Raw genomic sequence first — 20,840 nt, 5'->3', positions numbered from 1 at the left:
AGCGATGATAGTAATTATATCGATCGGAGGAATGGCAGAGAGGTTCATTGCATAGCCTGTCCGTTCCTCCCTTAATGTCCTCTGGACATTCAGACACGATTACTAAAAGCAAAACCAATCGTTTCCGTATCTCGCCGAGTAGAGACGCATAGAGTGGGAGCTCTTTACCTTACTTCATGAATACTCCTAACGTTTAACCCTTTCGATGTGGCAATGCCTTCCACCATACGGAGTAGCAAATACAACGCTACATTTCGGACAGGTCATCATAATGAAAAAGTTAAAAGATTTCAAAAAACGAGATCAAAAGTTAGACCAAAGTTACGAATCGGTGTTAAATTTCAACGGGTGGTCCCAGCCACCCATAGGATAGCGATGGGTGACCGTAGTCATCTGTGGTATCGAAAGGGTTAATCGGCCATTTCGAAAGCAGGACGTATACGCAGGGAGGGTTTATATATTAATAAGGACGCAACGACTGTCCCAGGACGAAGGAGGGACGAGCGTCCGTTGCAGAAGAGCGGAAGTGGCTCGGAGAGGACTCTCTGCTGAGGAGGTCCTCCCCCGGATCTGAGGCGACCTCGAGGAGGATCCTTGCCCTCGATCGTCCAGGAGACTTGGAAGAAGAGGCGTCATGGGCCCCGTACCCTTATCCCTATCCCTCTGAGCGATGCAAGTAGTTAGGGCCGAGGCCCTGCTAGTGAGCATGTGGCTCACTAGAGAATGAAGAAGCAAAACGTCCGGACCCTAACGTTGATCGTCTGCACGTTCACCTACCTCCTCGTCGGCGCTGCCATATTCGACGTACTCGAGTCCGAGACGGAGAAACGACGAAAGGAAGCTTTGGATGGTAAATAACGACACCCTGACACGGAAGGAAGCAACCCTAGTAGCCTAGAACAATTCCTAAATATTTCTTTGTAATCTTTGCTAAATGTCTCAAGCGACAGATTTTTTTTTAAGACTTGCAGATTTCATTCGATGTCTGAAATATTTCTTAAAAATCTCGATGACATATTTAGTTCCAATAATTTATAAACACGTATAGAAATTATATCTTTTAATTTATGAACACGTAATAATACATTTTTTACTTCACCACTATTATCGGACACTTCGTTTTGTATCAAAAGACACGAGAAATTTCGGTAATATTCTCGTTCCGCTATTTCATTATGGGAGCAAAACGTGTGATTTTGATTTTATATATTTTTGAAACGTTTACAACGTATTCGGCAGATAACATTTGAAGAAATATTTGTATTAAAATGAAACGAAATGTTTCGTACATCTGGTAGAAAAATATTATGAAAACACATGGAGCTAATATTATATTAATATTATAGGGATAATCTTCTAAAGTAAACGTTTTGAAAATATTTCAAATGTAGGATATTCGTTAAATATATAGAAAATATAGGACAGATATTTCGTGCAACTAGGGAAAAGGGAAGTCGGTCCAGCTTGTAACAAAACGCATAGGGACTTCTTCCACTGAATGAAATGGCGATACCAGGCTGCGCCGCCTTATCGAATCTTCTGTATAAGATATCGAGCAAGTTCGATTTTTCTGGGGAAAGTCCCTGCATCGGAAAATTTACACACACCTGCTCTTCCTTGCCGGCGAAGTGCATCCGAGTACTCCTCCGAATAAGAGCGTATAAACTCGGTTACAACTCCGGGAATATTGGATCGGTTATGGCGTTGACGTACTCGGTTTCGATAGCTGATTTCAAGATACATCCAGGAAGAGGCAGAGTCTCCTCTCAATCGGGATTTTTTTTTATCGAACTCGAAGAATTGTAGGAGAGACCCAGGTCAATTGTAACACGGGCCAGTTGTAACAAACGTTATGAATTATTTATTAAAACTGGAAAAACCGCGGTGAAGCGGTAGGAGCTTTCCGTAGATACTACGAATACCTCGCCAATGGTTTCGCGTTTCCAAAATCAAATGTTCACTTGTTATTTTCATTTCTCGTGACACGGCACAAGTTAGTAATACTTTAGATGACTTACTAATTTCTTAATTATTTATTAAAATTGGAAAACCCGCGGTGATACGGTAGGAGCTTTCCGTAGATACTACGAATACCTCGCCAGTGGTTTCGCGTTTCTCAAATCAGCCGTTCACTTGTTATTTTCATTTCTCGTGACACAGCATAAGTTAGTAATACTTTAGATGACTTACTAATTTCCTGAACGTGCATTCCGAATTGTCCACCGTAACCCCCGAATGCATAAGTCATGCGCATGCTGTTCTGTCCATCGGTCGTGCCGATTCCCCAATCTATTCCCGACATCTTCGAAGCGTTACGACAATTGCTTTACAAATTGAATAACCAGAGCCGAGAGGATTTCGCGAGTAGTTAGATGGAGCTAAAATCGGTCAGGCATTCCTCTCCTATGTCGACGGCGATTCGGAATTGCCGTTTATTGACGTTGATGCGGGGAAAGCGTTAAATTGAAACTGCCGATAGCGGAACCGCTTTTCGCGCCTCGAATCGATACCGGATGCGCCGAAGAGGCAACCCCCCGTTCCTTCCCTTCCTGATAAGCCTCGGCTATTATCATCGCCTGTAACAGTGGTCGTAACGACGCTCACCGCAAGACGGTACACCACGGTAACAAGTATTCCCGAAGATAGTTTCAATGAAGCCGATCATGTCCCCGATAGACGCGAGTTCTTGCCCAGACGGCCGCTCCGAATTCGCTTGGACCAAAAACGAAGACTGAATTTCCCAGCTAAATAATCCATCGATCGCTCTCGCCAAAGGAGTCCTAAACTCGATTTGGACAAAGTTAAAAGCGTCGCGACGCTTCGATAATTCACAAAATCCCCGCTGGCCCGATCGATGGTCATCCGAGGCATTTTCGGCTCACCTCAATGCTCAATCTAAAAAATGCTCCAATTCTACGTTACATTTAGTAAAGAAATAGGTGGAATTTTTTTTTCCGATGAATTAACAAGTTTTTATACTAAACTTTTAGGGGAAAGATTGTCATGTTTCTTCAAATGTTCACCGTATTCTTGAAAGAGACCTACTTTAAAGAATCCCTACCTCCATATATTTCTTCAGTAAATGTCATACATATACAATGTTCTTTTTTTTTTCTTTTCTTGTTCTCGGTACTTCTGCTTTGCAGATATCATATGAAAGTGTATTTCATGTACTTCAATAGATGTGCCATAAATGCTCATTAGCAGATAGTTCATTTTATTCGTTATTTTCTGAAGAATCCTCAAACATAATTTCTTTTTTATTACTCAAAGTGGTGCAACCTCTTAACGTAAAGTAAAAATTAAATTTATTTGCGATTACTAAATCATGTTTTCAATCACGTTTCTATTAGATTTTTCTTTTTTTTTTTTTTAATCCGAGTATTTCTGTTCAGGCAGCTTAAAAGAACGATCTTCCGTCCTTTCTTCCGAGGCTTCAACTCTCTTTCAGTGTAATTGTATTACTAATTGTCGGTTTGCACTCCGAGTAAAGGAATCAGCAGATTAATCGCAGCTATTTTTGACTATAATAAAGAACTAGAGGTAAATACAATTTCCTCGCTTTATTTAAAACGTCTCACCATCGACCTCCTTTTAACTGAAAGGCTGATGGGATTTTTCTCGTAGCGCGATGTCGCGCTCTTTTCAGGCATTGTATGTCTTCTACGGTTTGCATATTAATGCCCTCCGGCGTTGAATTATCGCGAGATCTCGTACTAATGAAAGCCCTTCGTCTTCCAGCCATTGAGAAAATGGTAATACGCAAGTACAACATTAGCGAAGACGACTTCAAGATCATGGAAACGGTGGTGCTCAAGACGGAACCACACAAGGCTGGCCAGCAATGGAAATTCGCCGGAGCTTTTTATTACGCGACCACGGTGCTCACTACTATTGGTAATGTTTGCTTTCTCTAAATCTAGCTTTTTTCCATTCCTATCCTGAGAAAGCATAACATTAAAAGCCACTACAATTTGTTCAGTTATTCTCGAGGGGGTATTCATTCAGGAAATTATGGATTTTAACGCTTGAAATCGCAAGCAGAAATCACTGGAAATCGCCAAAAACATTGCCACAATTTTAAGTCCCTTCTCCCAATATTATTGTTTATCATACGAAATCAGAGGCAGTCGACTCACAAAGGAAATCGTTTTCACTGATTTTCAAGCGAATAGCCCCTCGGTTATTCTTTTTTTTTTTCTTTTTTCGTAATTGTATCATATTATTATACTTTTAGGGACCAGCGCCTATTTTCACTGTTCGTATTGATAATTGATAATGGCGTGAATGGCCCGGGCGAAACGAGTTCACAGATTTTATCTATTGTTCTATTTGAAATTTGTTTTGAAATGGTTCAATAGCAATTTATCACAGTTTCTTCACGGAAGTACGGTCATCCCAAACGTGAGAAGATCCCGGATGCTTTTATTTGGGCATAGATTCGCCGTTAATGACGATTTGGGTAGTAACAGAATCTGTAAATTTTTATTGTATCTCGATTTTTTTATGATTTGGATAATCATTCCGTTCATCCGTTAGTTATCTATCGTATTGGACAAATTATTTTCCATTTTGTCGAAGAGAAGTGACCTTTTTTTATTTATTTTTTTTTTTTGTGAACTCCTGTCGCCTTTTAGCAGGTAATAGTAGGAAGGTTCGGCATCATCTTAAAGTCTTTCTTTTTTAACGGAAGTAAAACATGTCGAAATGTCCTCAGGCTATGGACACTCCACGCCGAACACCATAAGCGGAAAACTCTTCACGATGTTCTACGCCATCGTGGGGATTCCGATGGGCCTCGTGATGTTCCAGAGCATAGGAGAACGTTTGAACAAGTTCTCATCCGTCGTTATACAGAATGTGAAACGTCTGCTGAACTGCAAAGATGTTCAGGTAAAACGACTGGTCTCTCGGCGCCAATTTCCTACGAAGTCTCCTGAAGAAGTCGACAAGTTCTACCCTAAGACGCGCTCCTTCTTTGACACCCTCGATCCCTATTCAATTAGCATAGCGACTTTAAATTGACTCTATTTTGTCCTCTTATAAAATCCTAACAACTGTTCCATAAAACTTCTCCACTTTTTCCAAGTGTAAATATCGTTGATTCCTTATAAACAATTTAGGGGAGACCGGGGCAAATTGATCAACTTTTTCGGTAATGCTTAATTCCGAGCAAGATAATGAGAATTTTCGACGATATACATCGAAACGTAGGGCATACATTTATTAGGTACATTAATTGCAGTCCATGATTCTTCAATTTTTTGCAAATAATTAAAGAAAAAAGTTATTTATGCACGGTTGATTAACTTGCCCCATACCTGGAGGGAATTGAAATTGGGACCCCCTACACTGAGGAAAGTTTGCATGCGTGAATGCGTTTCTCATAGAAGCGGCCATCCCCTTAGTAATCGATCTTTACCGAGAGAAACCCAAACTGTTATCCACCCGAGGAAGGAAGAGTTTCTTGAAAGCGAAACTTTCCGTAAGGATATTATCAAGACGAAGTAAAACTAGTCTTCGGATGGGAGAAAATCATCTGCAAATCGTTCCGAAGATTAGGAGAAGGACGAGGGAATTCTAGACGTCCGAGGAGGGGTTCTTGCGAGCGAAAACAAAAGCAAGGATGCTCGCAAGACAAAAGTAATCTCGGTCTCGGGCGTGAAAAGAAAACTATCGGAATCACTCAAACCTTTTCGATGAATGAAGGCTCGAATCTTCGTAACTGCATGTTGGACGTTGATGTCGATTCAACTTGCCGGCTTCTGTCGCAGCTTTTCACTTGAGCACTAAAAAATCACTAGCACTCTCGGAAAAAAAAAAAAATGTACTCGTCAAACGCGAACCGCGTCCGAGGACTCTCCCCGGAAGACTGAAAACTCAGGACGAATTAAGAAAGGACCCTGGCCATGCCTTCTCGTTTTCGGTCGAAAAAACCCAAACAGAGAATGGCCGAGGTACAGCTTAGTGCTCTGTAAACAAATACAGAGAGAGATACAGATAAGCAGATAAGAAGAGAAAAGGTGCGGCGTAGCAGAGAAACAATATCTAGTTCCATACACCATCACATTTTGTACTTCCTCCCCATCACCATATTCTTCATCGTGACGCTTTTTCGTGTCGCGAATTAGGCTTACCCCCTGCCAAAAGAAGTTTCACTTAAAAGGATCAGAGAAAATGCACCAAATTAATATTCAATCAAGATTAATCAATTTCTGAGCGAAAGGGAAAGTTCATTCGCATGTTTCTTCCAACACTCGTTGTTCTCGATCGGTTATACGCTGAAAATTGTTGTCCCCTTGAGGACCTGCAAAATCGGCGGAGTGGTGAGCGCCCTTAAGGTGATGTGAAAGTGGCGTCGAAGAGATATTGTTTATAAAACTTTTCTCCCAACTCGGTTTACCGAATAGTTTGAAACTTTACAATGTGAATAGGGAGACTATAAGGAAGGTCCTGAAACTCATGGAATTTCAATTCTTTTCAAATTTGTTTATAGGTATTTTAAAAATAGTTTATAAAAAATGAAATTTCGCCAGTTTCAGGACCTACCTTAGGGTCTCCATAATCACGTTTTAAGTATGAAAAGATTTGAGACACCCAGTTCGTAGAAAAGTTTTATGAACGATTGAGCTTTCGGATGCCACTTTCACATCCCCTTAACGGCACGGAGAGTCGCGGGGGAATGATTCCCGAAAAAGCACGGCGAATAGGAAGGGGAAGGGGTCGATAAGGTCTGTTTTTCTTCCAGGCCTCGGAGACCAATCTAATTTGCGTGGTGACGACCCTGTCGAGCTTAACCATCGCCGGGGGAGCCGCGGCGTTCTCCAAGTACGAGGGCTGGTCCTACTTCGACTCCGTGTACTACTGCTTCATCACCTTGACCACCATTGGATTCGGCGACATGGTCGCTCTTCAGAAGGACAATGCGTTGAACAACAAGCCAGAATACGTAATGTTCGCTCTGATATTCATCCTCTTCGGGCTGGCCATCGTGGCGGCTTCGCTGAATCTCCTCGTCTTGCGATTCGTCACGATGAACACGGAGGATGAAAGGCGGGACGAAGCGGAAGCTCTACAAGTAAGTGTCGTTCATGAACCGATCAAAAGTTCAGTTAAATTGATATGAAAGACACTCCGAAATTTAATCGACGTCGGTAAAATAAAATTCATCTACACCCTTTTTGGTGGAAATGCAGTTTTATATAAACATATAAAAAAAAAATATGAGGATATCCAATCTATATCAATCCTATCCAACGAATGTTTAATTTACATTTGCTTTTCAATATTTAAAATAGAAATGAATTCCAGCATATGCAAATTATTATTGGCTACATGCTGGCCAATGTTCACACAATGGACCAATATTCGATATTGCTCGATATTGGATTGCAAATGTCAGAGTGAAATTGATGAAAGAATATGGAATATAATATATAACTAGAGTATCATATTGAATTTTCATCATATTGCCATTATCAAGTGCATATATAAATAGCAGCTTAGAAGCAATATAGTCTTTCCGTGGCAATGCAATATACTGGCTTTAAAACATGAAATTTGCAATAACTTCAACATTGAAACGATATATGTAAACAAGGACTGCGACATACAATATCCAACAAATGTTTAATTTACATTTGCTTTTCAATATTTAAAATAGAAATGAATTCCAACATATGCAAATTATTATCGGCTACATGTTGGCCAATGTTCACACAATAGATAAATATTCCGCCATGTTGCGTTCTACATGGGATAGGACGCTCGATAAGTACCATGATTGAAATTCCTTTTCTCTTTGCCAAAGGCTGCCCAGGGTGCGGTTCGCCTGGAAGGCGACGTGATCACGGCAAACGGCTCGATACTGTCAGGCCAGGTCGGCAACCACGGCGAGACGATATCGCTGGACGACAACGCGTCGGTCTGCAGCTGCAGGTGCAGCGGACTCTACAAGAGGCGGCGGAGGCCGCGATTTACGGTGCGCCGTTCCCCGGGGAAGATCTCCCACCTGCTGCCGATGCAGCCTCTGCCAGCCCTTAACGTGACCGAGCTGCATCTGCCACCCTCGACGCCGCTGCTGCAGCTCCCGTTGCACCTGCACAGAGCCAGCATTTGACGACACCCGTCCACCAGGACGCTGCCTTCTTTGGCCCTCGAGTTGCAGCACCAATCGCGCCGCTCCTCCGTCTGAAGGAGCCGCGAATACGCCCTCGAGGGCCTCGAAGGCGTCGAACTTCGGCGTCCTGATGGCCGGCCATTCGATCACGTTCAGAATCGCGACGTCGCACCGGAATCGCCTCGAGAATTAAGCTACAGCTAGGCTACGGTCGGTCGGAACACTAGGATCGATCCAGACCAGATCAGACCAGATCGGACCGATGAGCAAAGAGTCTCAGGTGTGCCTCATCGAATTTCTTGCTTCCGACATGTTTTCCAGCGACATGTCGCATCGAGCCGGAAGACACGTGCCCTTTTTATACGTGCTTATTCCCGAGATTAACAACCAACATCAATGGTCACCTGAACGTTGACGAAGTTGACGAGAACGACAAAGTCGGCGAGGTCCACGTGGAATACTTTCGCTGAAACACGCATATTACTTCCTAGCGGGGTTGAGCAGCGTTAATTAGTTTGGAAATTGAATTACGTGTTTAATTGCAGATTACATTTTAATTACGTGACTGAAGGAAATCCGATTGAATAATGATTTGGAAGTGATTCGACATAGGTGACCAATTACATGTTTCGTTAGCGAGCGAAAGGAAGTTTTAATCGTGTACTTAATTGGAATTGGTTAAAAGTGAAGTATCAAATAGTATTTCGGTATATGGGAGAGATCAACTACAAATTATATCTTTTAATTGGTTTACAGGAGGCCAATTACCGATTTCATTCTGAATTTGGAATCGAGTTGAAATTTAATGATCGATTAATTGTTTCATTTCTAGTTGATAATCAACGTTGACTCGCGATTGTGTGTTACTCCTCCGCAGCAAACTTAAATTCTATATTGAACTTCATATTAGACGAGGTAGAAATTTCTTACTAATAAATGACATTACGTTAGGAATTAAAGATCTAATTAGTAATTTATTCCCAATGGATTAGAAATTAAAAGTGTTACTGCCAATTGATTTTCTGTAAATTACAAACCAAGGATGCAATCGAGTTTCCGTCAATTGCGTATTAAAAATGTAATCAGTAATTAAATAGTTGTCAATATCAATTACGCCGATCTCTGCTTCTTGTAGACTTTGTCCTTATCAAATCGGACCAGATCAGAAATTCACAAAGTGTAGCTACGTCTATAAGAAGCAATGCATCTGTTTCAGTCGGACATGTCTTGTCTGATCCGAATTCATACAATTGGCTGTAATGTGGCCATAGCTTTATCTTGCGTTATCTCGAGGCGACGCCACCATCGGCGACTTTGGTAGATGTCCTTTTGGGAGATGTAAGACTGCCAGAGAGTTCTTCGGGTTCTTAAGGGTCTTCTTTGTTCCATTTTGTGCTGCCGGAGTCCATGTTTGGAGCTCGTCACTTCTTAGGCGTTTCATTATCAGCAGGAAAGGGAGCATCCGTTAAATCGCTCTCCTCGACTTTAAGAAGCACTCGTTGTAATTGGAGTAATGACGCAAAATCAGATCTGCCGCATCTCGCGAACCGTAGAACAAAAACGAAGGAATTCTCTTAACGTTCATCTAATTATCCGCATCCGAAAGAGCCGTGGTTAATCCTTAAACGGAAATTGGGTGATTTCGAATCAACGCAATCAGATCATAAATGTATTTATCCCAAGTACCTACAAATTAAATATGGTAAAGTGCCAAATTGCATATGCAAAGTACACATTAATGGCGTAATGATATTGGATCAAAATGAGCCAATTTAATTGTCTTTCTTTTACTGTATATAAATTTGTAAATTTAAGGGTCAATCCTTTTTCAAGCGCTTCGATGTTTTATCTCTTGGGTATGAAATCGTAAGTTGGGCAAAAAAAAAGAAAATCCCCGAGACGAAATGAAGCTATTTTGCGATGCCACGACGAGGCAGCTTATTAAAAAGGGAGAAGTCAATTACGCCCCTCATATTTCTTTCATTCCTTTTTCTTTCTCTCTTTTGAATTCCTGCTGTCGTCAAGTACCCGCAAAAAGATTCCACCGGTTTGGGCAGACGGGACTCTTAAAGCTAAAGTTCCCGGAGCTTCCTAGCAGAGTAATTAATCCTTATGCCAATAGAATCTCCTTTTACACGAATGTATGAGAAACGGTGCCAACGATGGGATCCTCGTCTGAAGGAAGATAGGATGATCAACGATAATTACAATCCACTTTCGTTTTAATCTACACGCGGCTAGGAGCTAGCAGGAGATGAACCTTCACCAGTGGATTCATCTTTATTTTTGTGATACATGAGAGTTCATCGAATCCTCTTCTACGATAAAGAGATATACATGTATAGAAAGAGGGAAAAAGAAGGAAATGCAGATGTAGCGCTCAGTCCTCCGAAATCGAGCTTTAACGTAGATTCATGGACGAAAGGATCCCATAATAATTTCACCAGGTCCTCGTATTTCATAAATTGCCAAATGGAACCCCGGATGCGGAAGTATAGACACATCCGGATTTACGTAAAGTCCTCCGGGACTTTTGAAGGATTCCAACGGTGACTTTTTACCACTTAGGCTTCCGGGCGGGACTTCCTACCATTCTTGAAAGCTATAACAAGGAACTGCCCAGAAATATTAACTAGAAGGATACCTCTTAACTAATAAAATTGTAAAATTTACCGAACATATTGGGTATGGCTAAACAGTCCCGCGACAATTTATATTTTCATTTCTTTCAAATCTTCTCGAAGAACTCGGGGCGTCGAGAAGCTGCCCGATGAGCGCAGATATAAATAAAGGCGAATATGATATAATATCATTGACCGATGTTGAAGTTCAACAGATGATAATAATTGTGTCGATGTCGCGAGACTTTTAGCCAAGCCAATATAATGTTTTAACGAGTTCTAAGGGAATTTCACGTGGTAGGCCGATGGTAGGACGCAGCGCGCCATTTTGTTCTTCTTGGTAACTAAGGACGCGCATAAAGGGTTTGGAGGAAATATCGATGAATCGGAGGCCCCTTGGCCGAAAGTTCCGGCCAGTTTTTTCCCGTAAACTTGGAAAATCTAAGGAACTACGGCTTCGATTAACCAAGTGTGCGAAAAGTCACCTGGGAATCTCCTCGCGTTACGCTTCCAGATTTCTCCCCAAAACGACGCGATTCTACCGAAGATCCTCGAAGATGGCGGGAAACGACGCCGTCGCGTTTCCGGTACGGTAGGAAATTGATATATTAGACGCAATCGCGATTCCACGATGAACTGACCTTGAAAATCGTGTACAAAATGGTATGCAAGTGACCATGTGTTCCGTAGAAAGGGTGCGTGAGGAAAGAACGAGCATGCGTGCGTGAACGGGAGAAAGAGAGAGAGAGAATTAAAGAGATTATACCTATACATCCACACTGCTAAGGAGAAGAAAGAACACTTTTTCATTAACGATATATTTTACAATTTGTACATACGAACTATAGATGCATACGCGTATAGGCCGATCCTTCGTTTCGGAGCGAATGGAAACTATGACTATCGAACTCGGATGTAATAGTTGCGTTACGAAGGGCGAAATCGTCTTGGGAAAGGGAGTAGCTACTTAAGTTCCGACCATTGCGTCGTTTTTGCACTTGCACGATTGTAAATTACGCAGTTACACTATGCAACGCACCACACTATATAGATATCTCGAGAGGTACGAAGGATCGTCCTGTGCGAAGATAGGAATACGACTCGAGACGTTCCAATTTACAATGTGCACAATATATAGATATATACATATATAAATAAACCAGGTGAGACATTTACCTTGAGACACTGAGACATACATATATGACAAGCGAAGCGTTTTAGAGAATAAAATGTCTAATAAATGTTCCACGGAGAATATAATAATAGTATTCATTGTTTATTCCAAGTTCATTTTTCGGGTAATATCAAGATCAGCTTTAGTTGTTTAAATGGGCACCCCATGTTGTTATTCCGTTGTACGGAATAAGGGAAGGTAATAACACTTTTTTATACGGCTTCCATTTTTCAAGACAATAATAAAAATACTGTCAAGAATATCCCACTCCGAGTTGCCTTCTCCAATAGACCCGATTAACTATTAACATCAATAAGCCTTTGTAAGGAATTGATCGTCTTCCTCATTTTCAACAATTATTCAAAATGCCGACCTCTAACTTCAATGCATTTCTTAATACGCATTATGAGAAAATCTCGACATTGCATTTATTAATGGGATGGAAGTTTCTTGATATTATGGGTATCATTATCGCAGAAAAATTGGAGCCGTTCTGCAACACGAAGATGAACTTGAAACAATGGATGAACATTATCGTTGAACATCTCCCTCGGAAAGAGACTTTCATTTGACTTGTTTTTTCTCTTCTGAAATGCTTCATTCGCCACGTAAATTGATTTCTCGAGGGAAATGGCTCACCTGGTAAACAAGGTGTCGACTCGATAAAAAAAAAAAAGAAGATCCGCAGTTCCATTTAACTGTTCCATCGCTCCCCGAAAGGGCCGCCAACTCGAGGATTCACCATTTTTTCTTCCTGGAGATCGTGCACATTGTGTCTGATATATATATATACATATATATATTCGTTTACCATTCTTTTACTCAAGGTAGATATTCCGATAGGAAGACTTCGACAGGGCTCGCTGTATGCCCGCGCAAGTACACGATATATTATATATATATATGTATAATGTATGTGAGAACGCGCGAAAGGGATCCACGCTCTCGATTTTCCATTTCTAACATTTTAAGAAGATTCGGATCGTTAACGAGCATAGTGGGCGTACAATTATTAAAACGTGCGTATGCCTAGATGCAGCCTTGTGGACACGACAAGATGCGCCGAATTTTTCTTTTTTCTATTATTAATAACTTTATTGCAATCCGTTTACTCTTAAGGGTCCGTTTAATGTGCGCAGGACGTTCACTTAAACGTTTCGATATTTTTAGCCCACTAAGAAGGCTCGAATGCAATTATTCGACATTTTCAATGTTTCAATGTGATAATGACGATTTTTTTTTCATCTGATACTGGTTTTTCCTTTTTTTTTTTCAGTACGAGCCCTGTTTTCCCAGGAGTAATAATTTTTCTGTAAATCGTAATTCTATTCTGTTCACGTGGTATCTGATTTATCTTGAATTCCGTAAAGAGGAATATATTTTTATCTTACATTGAGGAAAAAAAAAGTCGCTTTCTAGACAAAAAGAGAAACTCTTGTATCTATTTTTACTGGATATTATCAAGGAAAAATCATGTATTCTCTGGAATTAAATCGCTTTAGTCTAGTTTCCTTATCGAGGTGTCACTAGCAGTGAAAAAAATGAATTTCCTAATGTAGACTGCCCGATAAGAATATGATTAAAAATTATCGGTTTGACGTAAAAGTGACGATGTAAATTTTTATTTCGTTCACATAGCATATTATTATTAATATCGAATTCCGGAAAAAGGAACGTAATTCTAGTTTGTTTAATTCCTTCCAGTTCCAGCCTTCTTACCGGAAGAACATTTATAGGAAACTCGAAAGTTTCAATGTTAAAGGAGTACATATGTATATTTCTAAGGATTGATTTGGAATCGGCGAAATCCTCTTTCGTGTCCACAATGATCTTCGAGAAGTCCTCGGAATCGCTTTGCCAAAGACATTAAAAAATTGTCGGCATTCCGAGGGCTTACGCAAGCCCACGGTGCAAATTAGATGTGCATTTCACTTTATCGATACCTTACTCTCTTTAACGAAAAGATGATACTGGTTATCCCTTTATTGCCAGGAGATGATTAACGAAGCGGAGTTACTCTGTAATATACTAGGATAAGCCGATAACGGCAACGGTCGTAACGATCGAGAGGGATTTCTACGATAATTAATAACGAAATTGCATTATCCCGATGCCGAGAGATAGACCGTGCGATTGAGACGATTATCACTTATCCGTTTCCATATCTTCCCGCGTGCATAAATATTACGTTAGTTCGGTTAAGACGTTGCTACAGTTTATGAACAGTTGTTTAATTATTCCCATAGCGCGAATGCATTAATCCTAGGGAGAAATTGTCATTACCACTTATGTATAAAGATTTCAGGGGCTTAGCTAATTCGGCGAAGTTTCTCTCTCGCTATACTTCCCACTCTGCATATTGTATGCTTATGCGTGAAATACTTTATACGCTAATGTAAAAAGTTTACACAGCTCCCTATTTATGCTAAGGAAGCTGATTATTAGGGTAAAGATGAAAATACTTTGGTAAGACTGTATAGTACCGGTTTATACAGGCTTATGGCGAAGGATGGACGAGAAGTAGAAGATTAGGAAACTTTGATACCGACCGAGGCTCGGATCGAAACTCCGAGTTTCGGAGCGCAAGCAGAGATGGCGCCTCGATGCACTGTCGATTTACTTTCTTCCTAATGACATTTCGTTCCCAGTCTCGAAGGACGGTGTCCAAAAATTAACGTCATTTTCTATATTCTTCGTATTCCTAGGAATTAACGTCGCGAAACTTGAGCCTTAAGGCTTTACGGAAGACTTCTTTACTCCGCTTATTACTTCTACGAGGCATACGAAACAACTGTTCAAAAAACGTACAACGCCCTTCGACGTCACTTTGTCGCAATTGGCGTAGAAGGAATTTCGAAAGATTTACAATTAAAATGCACATTTCACGTTGGAAAAATTCGAGGAAACCCCACCATACCGATTAGGTTGTCCAGGAAATTATTGCGGTCTTTGCTGTTTAAGATGATATGTTTTGTTTTTTAATAAAGTTGTTTTTCCTTCCCGTTCACGTAACATACCATTTTAATACGCCGACTTTGTTCTACATTTTGATAACTTTGGGTTTAACATATTAATTTTTTTTCATTCCGTTAATGGCTGCAGATCGTCCGAAACGCATTTACTACGCAGTACTGCGAGCGACAACAATCGTCCTAAGTTCCATAACATGTTTTTTATTGTAATTTTGAACTCGTAGAAAAAAGTCCCCCGAATTTGCATCTTTCCCATATTTAATTAAAGTCTAAATTAGACAGGGATTAATATTTAAAATACAACCGTTAAGAAAAAATGTAGAGCAAAGTATACGCTTAGAGAACAGTACACAAGGAAGGAGAAACAACATCATACGAATATAAAATCGGAATAACTTTCTGGGCAAGCTAATATTCCGAGGTTTCGCGATTAAGGGACATCTTTTGCAATATCAATAACGCGCTTCAGCTTTCCTTGGCTTCGAGAGCTTACGATTAGAGGAGGAAGAATACAAGAACACAAGAACTGCCCATTGTGAGAAAAGTCTAAAAATCTACCGGTATATATATAAATATGGCTATAACGTTAATCAGAGTGAAATCCAGGAGGGAATTAACAATAATATATGTAACGACAGCGAATCAACGGTACGCTCGTCGTAACGTCACTTTGTTATTAATTGTACGATAATTGTAATATAGCTTCCAACCAAAGTATTAAAAATGCCGGTACAGGGTGTCCAGGGACTCTCGATTCTGCCGACTTAAAACGGATCTGGCTTTCGGGGTGCCCTGTACTTGCGATCGATCCTGTATAAAAGATTAATGCTTTATTAAGACTCGCGGTATAGCGTTACGTTATATTCCATTGTTGATCGATGTTTTATCGTTTAGCTGACTTCAAATTTGTCGACATGGCGTATCGATGTGGAACGTAATCACGGAGAAATCTCGACCAACGCTAGCTTTTTCCAGGGTCGAAAAGCCAAAAAGAAAGGGACGACGAACGATTGGCTCGGAAATTCATCCAATCATTTATTGGCCTTCCAAATCTCTGAGCGGCGAAGACAGAAGATACTACTTTTTACATTTTTCTTTTTTTTTCCCCCGGGGCGAATCGAAGTGGAATTACGAGGACGCTTTAAAAGTGTTTATAAAACAGATATTGGTACGTAATAATAACAATGGGAAATTTTTTTATAATCTTTATAGTGGCAGTAACAATATACTGCAGATGAAAATACTTTGCTTACGTAGTTGGTTTATAATTTCATTTCAAAAATAATGACTAAAATAATCTCAAATAAATGGTCCCAGTGTCGAAGGAACGTTTCTTCCAATGTATTCGAGTTTACTTGAGTAAAATAATTATTCTTCGAATTATGAAAATACTTTCGTGGTACTATTCGAAGAGATCTTTCTCCCAGTGTATGTACTCTCTTAACGGCACGCAATCCTCGTTTATTAATTTTCCCCTTGTCTTTACAAGGTCGATACAGAGACCATGAATCGAGGTGACAATTAAGCTTGACATTTGGAAGGGAGTTTTGGTAAGATCTTCTGACTTTGCAAGCTCAACAATCGAGCGCCGAGACGTAGCTCGGAGAAGCGTCTCCCTCTAAGAGCCTTCGCGGGCGTTTCAACTTCCCGCATTTTTAACTTTGTATTAGTAGGTACAAGAGACACGATATTATATTATAAAGATACATAACACGAGTATAAACAATAATATTCGTAATAGTTGTAAAGTCACGAGGGAGCAGACGGAGGCGTACGAGAAAAGGAAGGAAAGAAAAAAAGACGAGGGAGAAGTAGAAGGGGAGGAGAACAAAAAGATAAAATTTTGCTATTATTGTTATAGTGTAACGATTATAGTTACGAATTTAACAGGTCAACTAATCGATTAATTAAACTACCATTCGAGCATCGAAATAACTTGCAGTTATATCGCGGTAATATTGTTTCGACGTCGCGCGGTACAGGAGAAAGAGTCAGCGGGATCCAAGGGAAAGATCGATCGGATCGATAGGACGTTCGGTTCCCGATCGCGAACCTCTTACACCGAATGATCCACGGAAATCGATCGCTCGTAGAGCAAGATGTACGAAGCTCATGTTTTTCCCCCGTATTATTACAAAAGACTGCAGCTAGACAGTCCGATCGGCACTCGGTCGAGTTCAAAGATTCGATAAAGCAAGGTCGGCCATATTGGATTTCGTAGAAGCGAGGAAATACCGTAAAATTCACCGGAGTTCTCCTACGGGAGATAAAATTTGCCAGCGAAAAATTATTCACGAAACGTCCCAGCCAATTTATGACAGATGACATTTCCAAACAAGATCTCTAACATATGTTGCAAACTATAATAATTCACTTTTAAGACGTGAAATTTATCAGTCTTACCACAATCTTATGTACCAAGAGCGTCTGAATTTTGGTGAACATTTTTAACAGGGTACACGTGAAAAATGTGGTCAAATAGATACGCTGTTGGGAATTTTTAGGGGTTTTCTCGCCCGCGGCGCTAAAATTCAAGATGGCCGACCTGTTAACGAAGCGCGCTTTCCGAGGACCGGCATTCCCGGGACTTTCCGAATGATCCGAATAATCCGAGCGGACTGCGCCGTTGGAACGAGATCACGTTCACCCCCGAGAACAATGAGATTTTAACGGGACGAAGCGATACGACATATCTATTATTTTCAATATACCGATACGCAGCCCTCGTGCGCGAGGACATCGGAACTCCCCCGAGGGCTTCCGCGGCCGTTAATAATCTCGGAGCGTCCGAGCTAATGGCGTCGCTGGAGCTCCAACGAAAGTTCGACTTTCGGCGAAAGTTCCACTTCCCGAAATCTGCCCGTTGACCCCGCCACACGTACACCGAACCTCCGATTGGAAATCGTCATTTATAAATTACTATCAACTTCCTAATTATATGCTGGTATATGATAATACATGTGTTCTGCCACAATAAAGCAGTTTTTTTTAAACTAATACTCACACGTTTCAATGATCCCGCCCTCAGGCAGGCGTAAGCGCGTTGTTTCCCAAGAAGAGTTCTGGACTCATTTCCGGAAGTCAAACCCTCCGATATATGTTATATGATTTACTCGAGGAAATAAAGAAGTTCATTCCTACGTCACGGCATTATTTAACTTTATCGTTAATGGAACTTTTATGTAATATTGCGGCTTTCCTCCGAGATGACTTCTTCTTTCCCATTTCTTTACTAATTAAGGTGATATCAAAGCCGCTGAGAAATTTCATCGACGTCGATTGAATAAAATTCATCTATACCCCTTTTGGTGGGAGTGCCGTTTCGTTATATATAATACTCAAATGGGAACATAACCTACCGCGACCCGTTACCGACAATTATATTTATATCGAAGTCTTTTACAGTCTACGCTGATAATTATACGAAATGAAGCGTTCTATATGTCATTCCGGTAAAATAATGATAAAAAGATGGATGTAAAACTGTCGAAATACCGTGAATTCATCATTCTAACGACTATATAGGACCAACCATAAGATGGGCCATTTGAAACCAGTCATTTTGACTAGTCTTGGTAATTTTAGTGTTAAGCCGACCATTGTAGGTGACTTTGTCGAAGCTCTACGTTATATGGCTTGAAACGAGAAAGTCGAGGAGCCGCCACTGGGCCCGTCGGTAAGTACGCCAATGCGCCGACTGTCTTCCCGAGACCGAAGAGTCGAGAAAGACGGAGAGATGGACGTGGCCCTCGTACGGCAGAATCTGCCGTCCCTTACCGAGATCGAGGTGTGGTCTTTTTTTATCAGCCAACTGCCTTCTTCCCCCTCCCCCCGAAATCGCTCTAGCCTCCGATATCATTATTATTATTCTAAAATAGCTTCCGTTAGAATTTCGCGAATTCGGATTTCCATCGATTAGTGGTAAAATAACGAATACGTTAGAAGAAAATACATTTTTTCGCATCGCTTTTACGGATTAATATTAAAACCGGTCATCGGAATGATATTCATGCCACATCTTTAGATTTTGTTGAATTTGAATGTCACATTGCTTGTCCTACGACTGTTCCGATGTGAGTGATAAATAATAATAAAAACGTACTTAACTTTCTCGACATTATTTTAAACATTTTACCTCCAATTTCCCATTAACCAAGCCGCGATCTTCAAGGTGATATAAATGTTGCCTCTCAGGCATGAAATTATTTATAAAACTTTTCTCCGAGCTAAGTGCACCGAATCGTTTGAAATTCTACCTAGTGAACCTGAAGTCTCTAAGAAAGGTTCATACACCCGTGAAATTTCATTTTTTTTACATTTTTTAATTTATCTCAGGCTAGAACCAAAATGGCATCATCGACATGTATTGTTGATATATTACGCAATTTGAAAGTTTAGAATCCAAAGGGAAGATTTTCAGGACTTAGACCCAACGGTTTAGAACACCATAGTAATCCCACATAACAAATGTCCGCCAATGTACATCGGCCAGAAGAATCGTTCTTACCACAGTCGATTAAATATCTCGTCGTCTTTCGTATCGCCTTAAGCGGTGGTCAGGAAGACGTCGCGGTATCGCGAAGCTAGTCCCCCTCCCTCGTCCCGCTGACGTTCCAGCGTCGCGACGCCCTCCCCTCTCTCCTCGTGACCGTTGGTAACGACGCGACTCTTGTTCGGCGATCCGGCTTTATTTTGTCCCTCGTGCGGCCGACAGGTGGTGGGGCAGCCCCAGCGGCAATGCCGCGCTCCCATTGGTCAGCCGGCGCCGCATAAGTTCGATCGACCAATCAGGAGAGAGTACGTGCCCGGGTACATCGCGACCGCTCCGACGGAGGACGCGGTCGACGTGGATGGGAAGGTATAGTCGCGTTTCTATATTCCGGTCTGCACGTCCGTGCCTTCTTCGACCCGGGCCCTGGTCGTTCCTCCTGACACCGAGAAACTCGTCAGAGGTAAAATTTAGATAGAAAATTATTAGATATAAAATTCAACAGGCCTTTACATATTACCGAATAAAGGCGCATTGCTTCTCTTCTAGGTTACGTCACCCCCATCTTGCTCTTGAGATAACCTAAACAACTTGAAAGCGAGGATGGCGACGCAGGACGAGATCCCGAAGGAAGAAAGATCGAGGATTCATTCGATTAATCGACTCACCTACGAGACGTATCGCGACCTTCGCTAGATTTTAGAGCCATTTGAATACAATGAAATTGAATGATCACGATGCTTTACATTTTTATTTTTAAAATTCAAGAAAAATTTGCAGAGACGCATCGTGAGGCTATCCGATAGATGGGCATAGATCAAAGAAAAGGAGAATGTATTGACCGAGGTTATAATTTAATAAGCCAAAGTGAACTTGAAAAGGGTGTTGTTAGCGTCGCAAGGCTCATTAGCCAACCCTGTAATTTCCATTTAAATTATTCCGTACGTATTTCGGTATTCAATAAAAATGGTTGCGTTCGTTAAATCGGTCTCTTCGGATCATGTAGTTCTTAAATGGAAATTCTGATTACTTGTCTCCTAAATCGATGCAGAGTGGTTCCGACCCAGAAGTTTATAGTCAGGTACCGGACTAACGAACAGACGTTTAAAAAACATCCTAAGACCGATCGTTCGATATTCATGGAAGTTTTAAACGCCACCTGTGCTTTTTCTCATGCGTACTTCGTACTTAATACAGTACCGGTAAATAATCAACGTCGTATAAGTTCTTGCCACGGTATATATATACGTACGCACAAATCTGTATGACCATTCTTCCATTCGGCCCCGTCACGTGGAATGAATCTCCTCGTTTCATCGTTGCACATTTATTGAATAATTTCTAATAAATACTATATAAAATTAAATACACCCCCAGTTCTTGTTACACATTTTATTAATTTACAAGGGTGTAGATTTCACTCATTCCCAGGATCTTTGTGGTAGTTGTAAGGAACATATGACGC

The 20,840-nt window shown here is 40.9% G+C and overlaps 1 protein-coding gene across 1 annotated transcript; it reads left to right on the top strand.

Moving 5' to 3' along the window:
• The first annotated feature begins 723 nt into the window (after positions 1–723).
• LOC105701984 (two pore potassium channel protein sup-9) lies at positions 724–8,119 on the top strand. The gene is made up of 5 exons (XM_012429158.1): positions 724–850; positions 3,742–3,897; positions 4,718–4,893; positions 6,749–7,078; positions 7,811–8,119. The coding sequence occupies exons 1-5, from the start codon at positions 724–726 to the stop codon at positions 8,117–8,119; spliced, it is 1,098 nt and encodes a 365-aa protein (XP_012284581.1).
• The last annotated feature ends 12,721 nt before the right edge of the window (positions 8,120–20,840 follow it).

Source organism: Orussus abietinus, unplaced genomic scaffold (assembly GCF_000612105.2).
Source record: "Orussus abietinus isolate OABI.00-Male unplaced genomic scaffold, Oabi_2.0 scaffold22, whole genome shotgun sequence".
Classification (NCBI taxonomy): domain Eukaryota; kingdom Metazoa; phylum Arthropoda; class Insecta; order Hymenoptera; family Orussidae; genus Orussus; species Orussus abietinus.
This window is presented reverse-complemented; position numbering and strand designations above follow the sequence as displayed.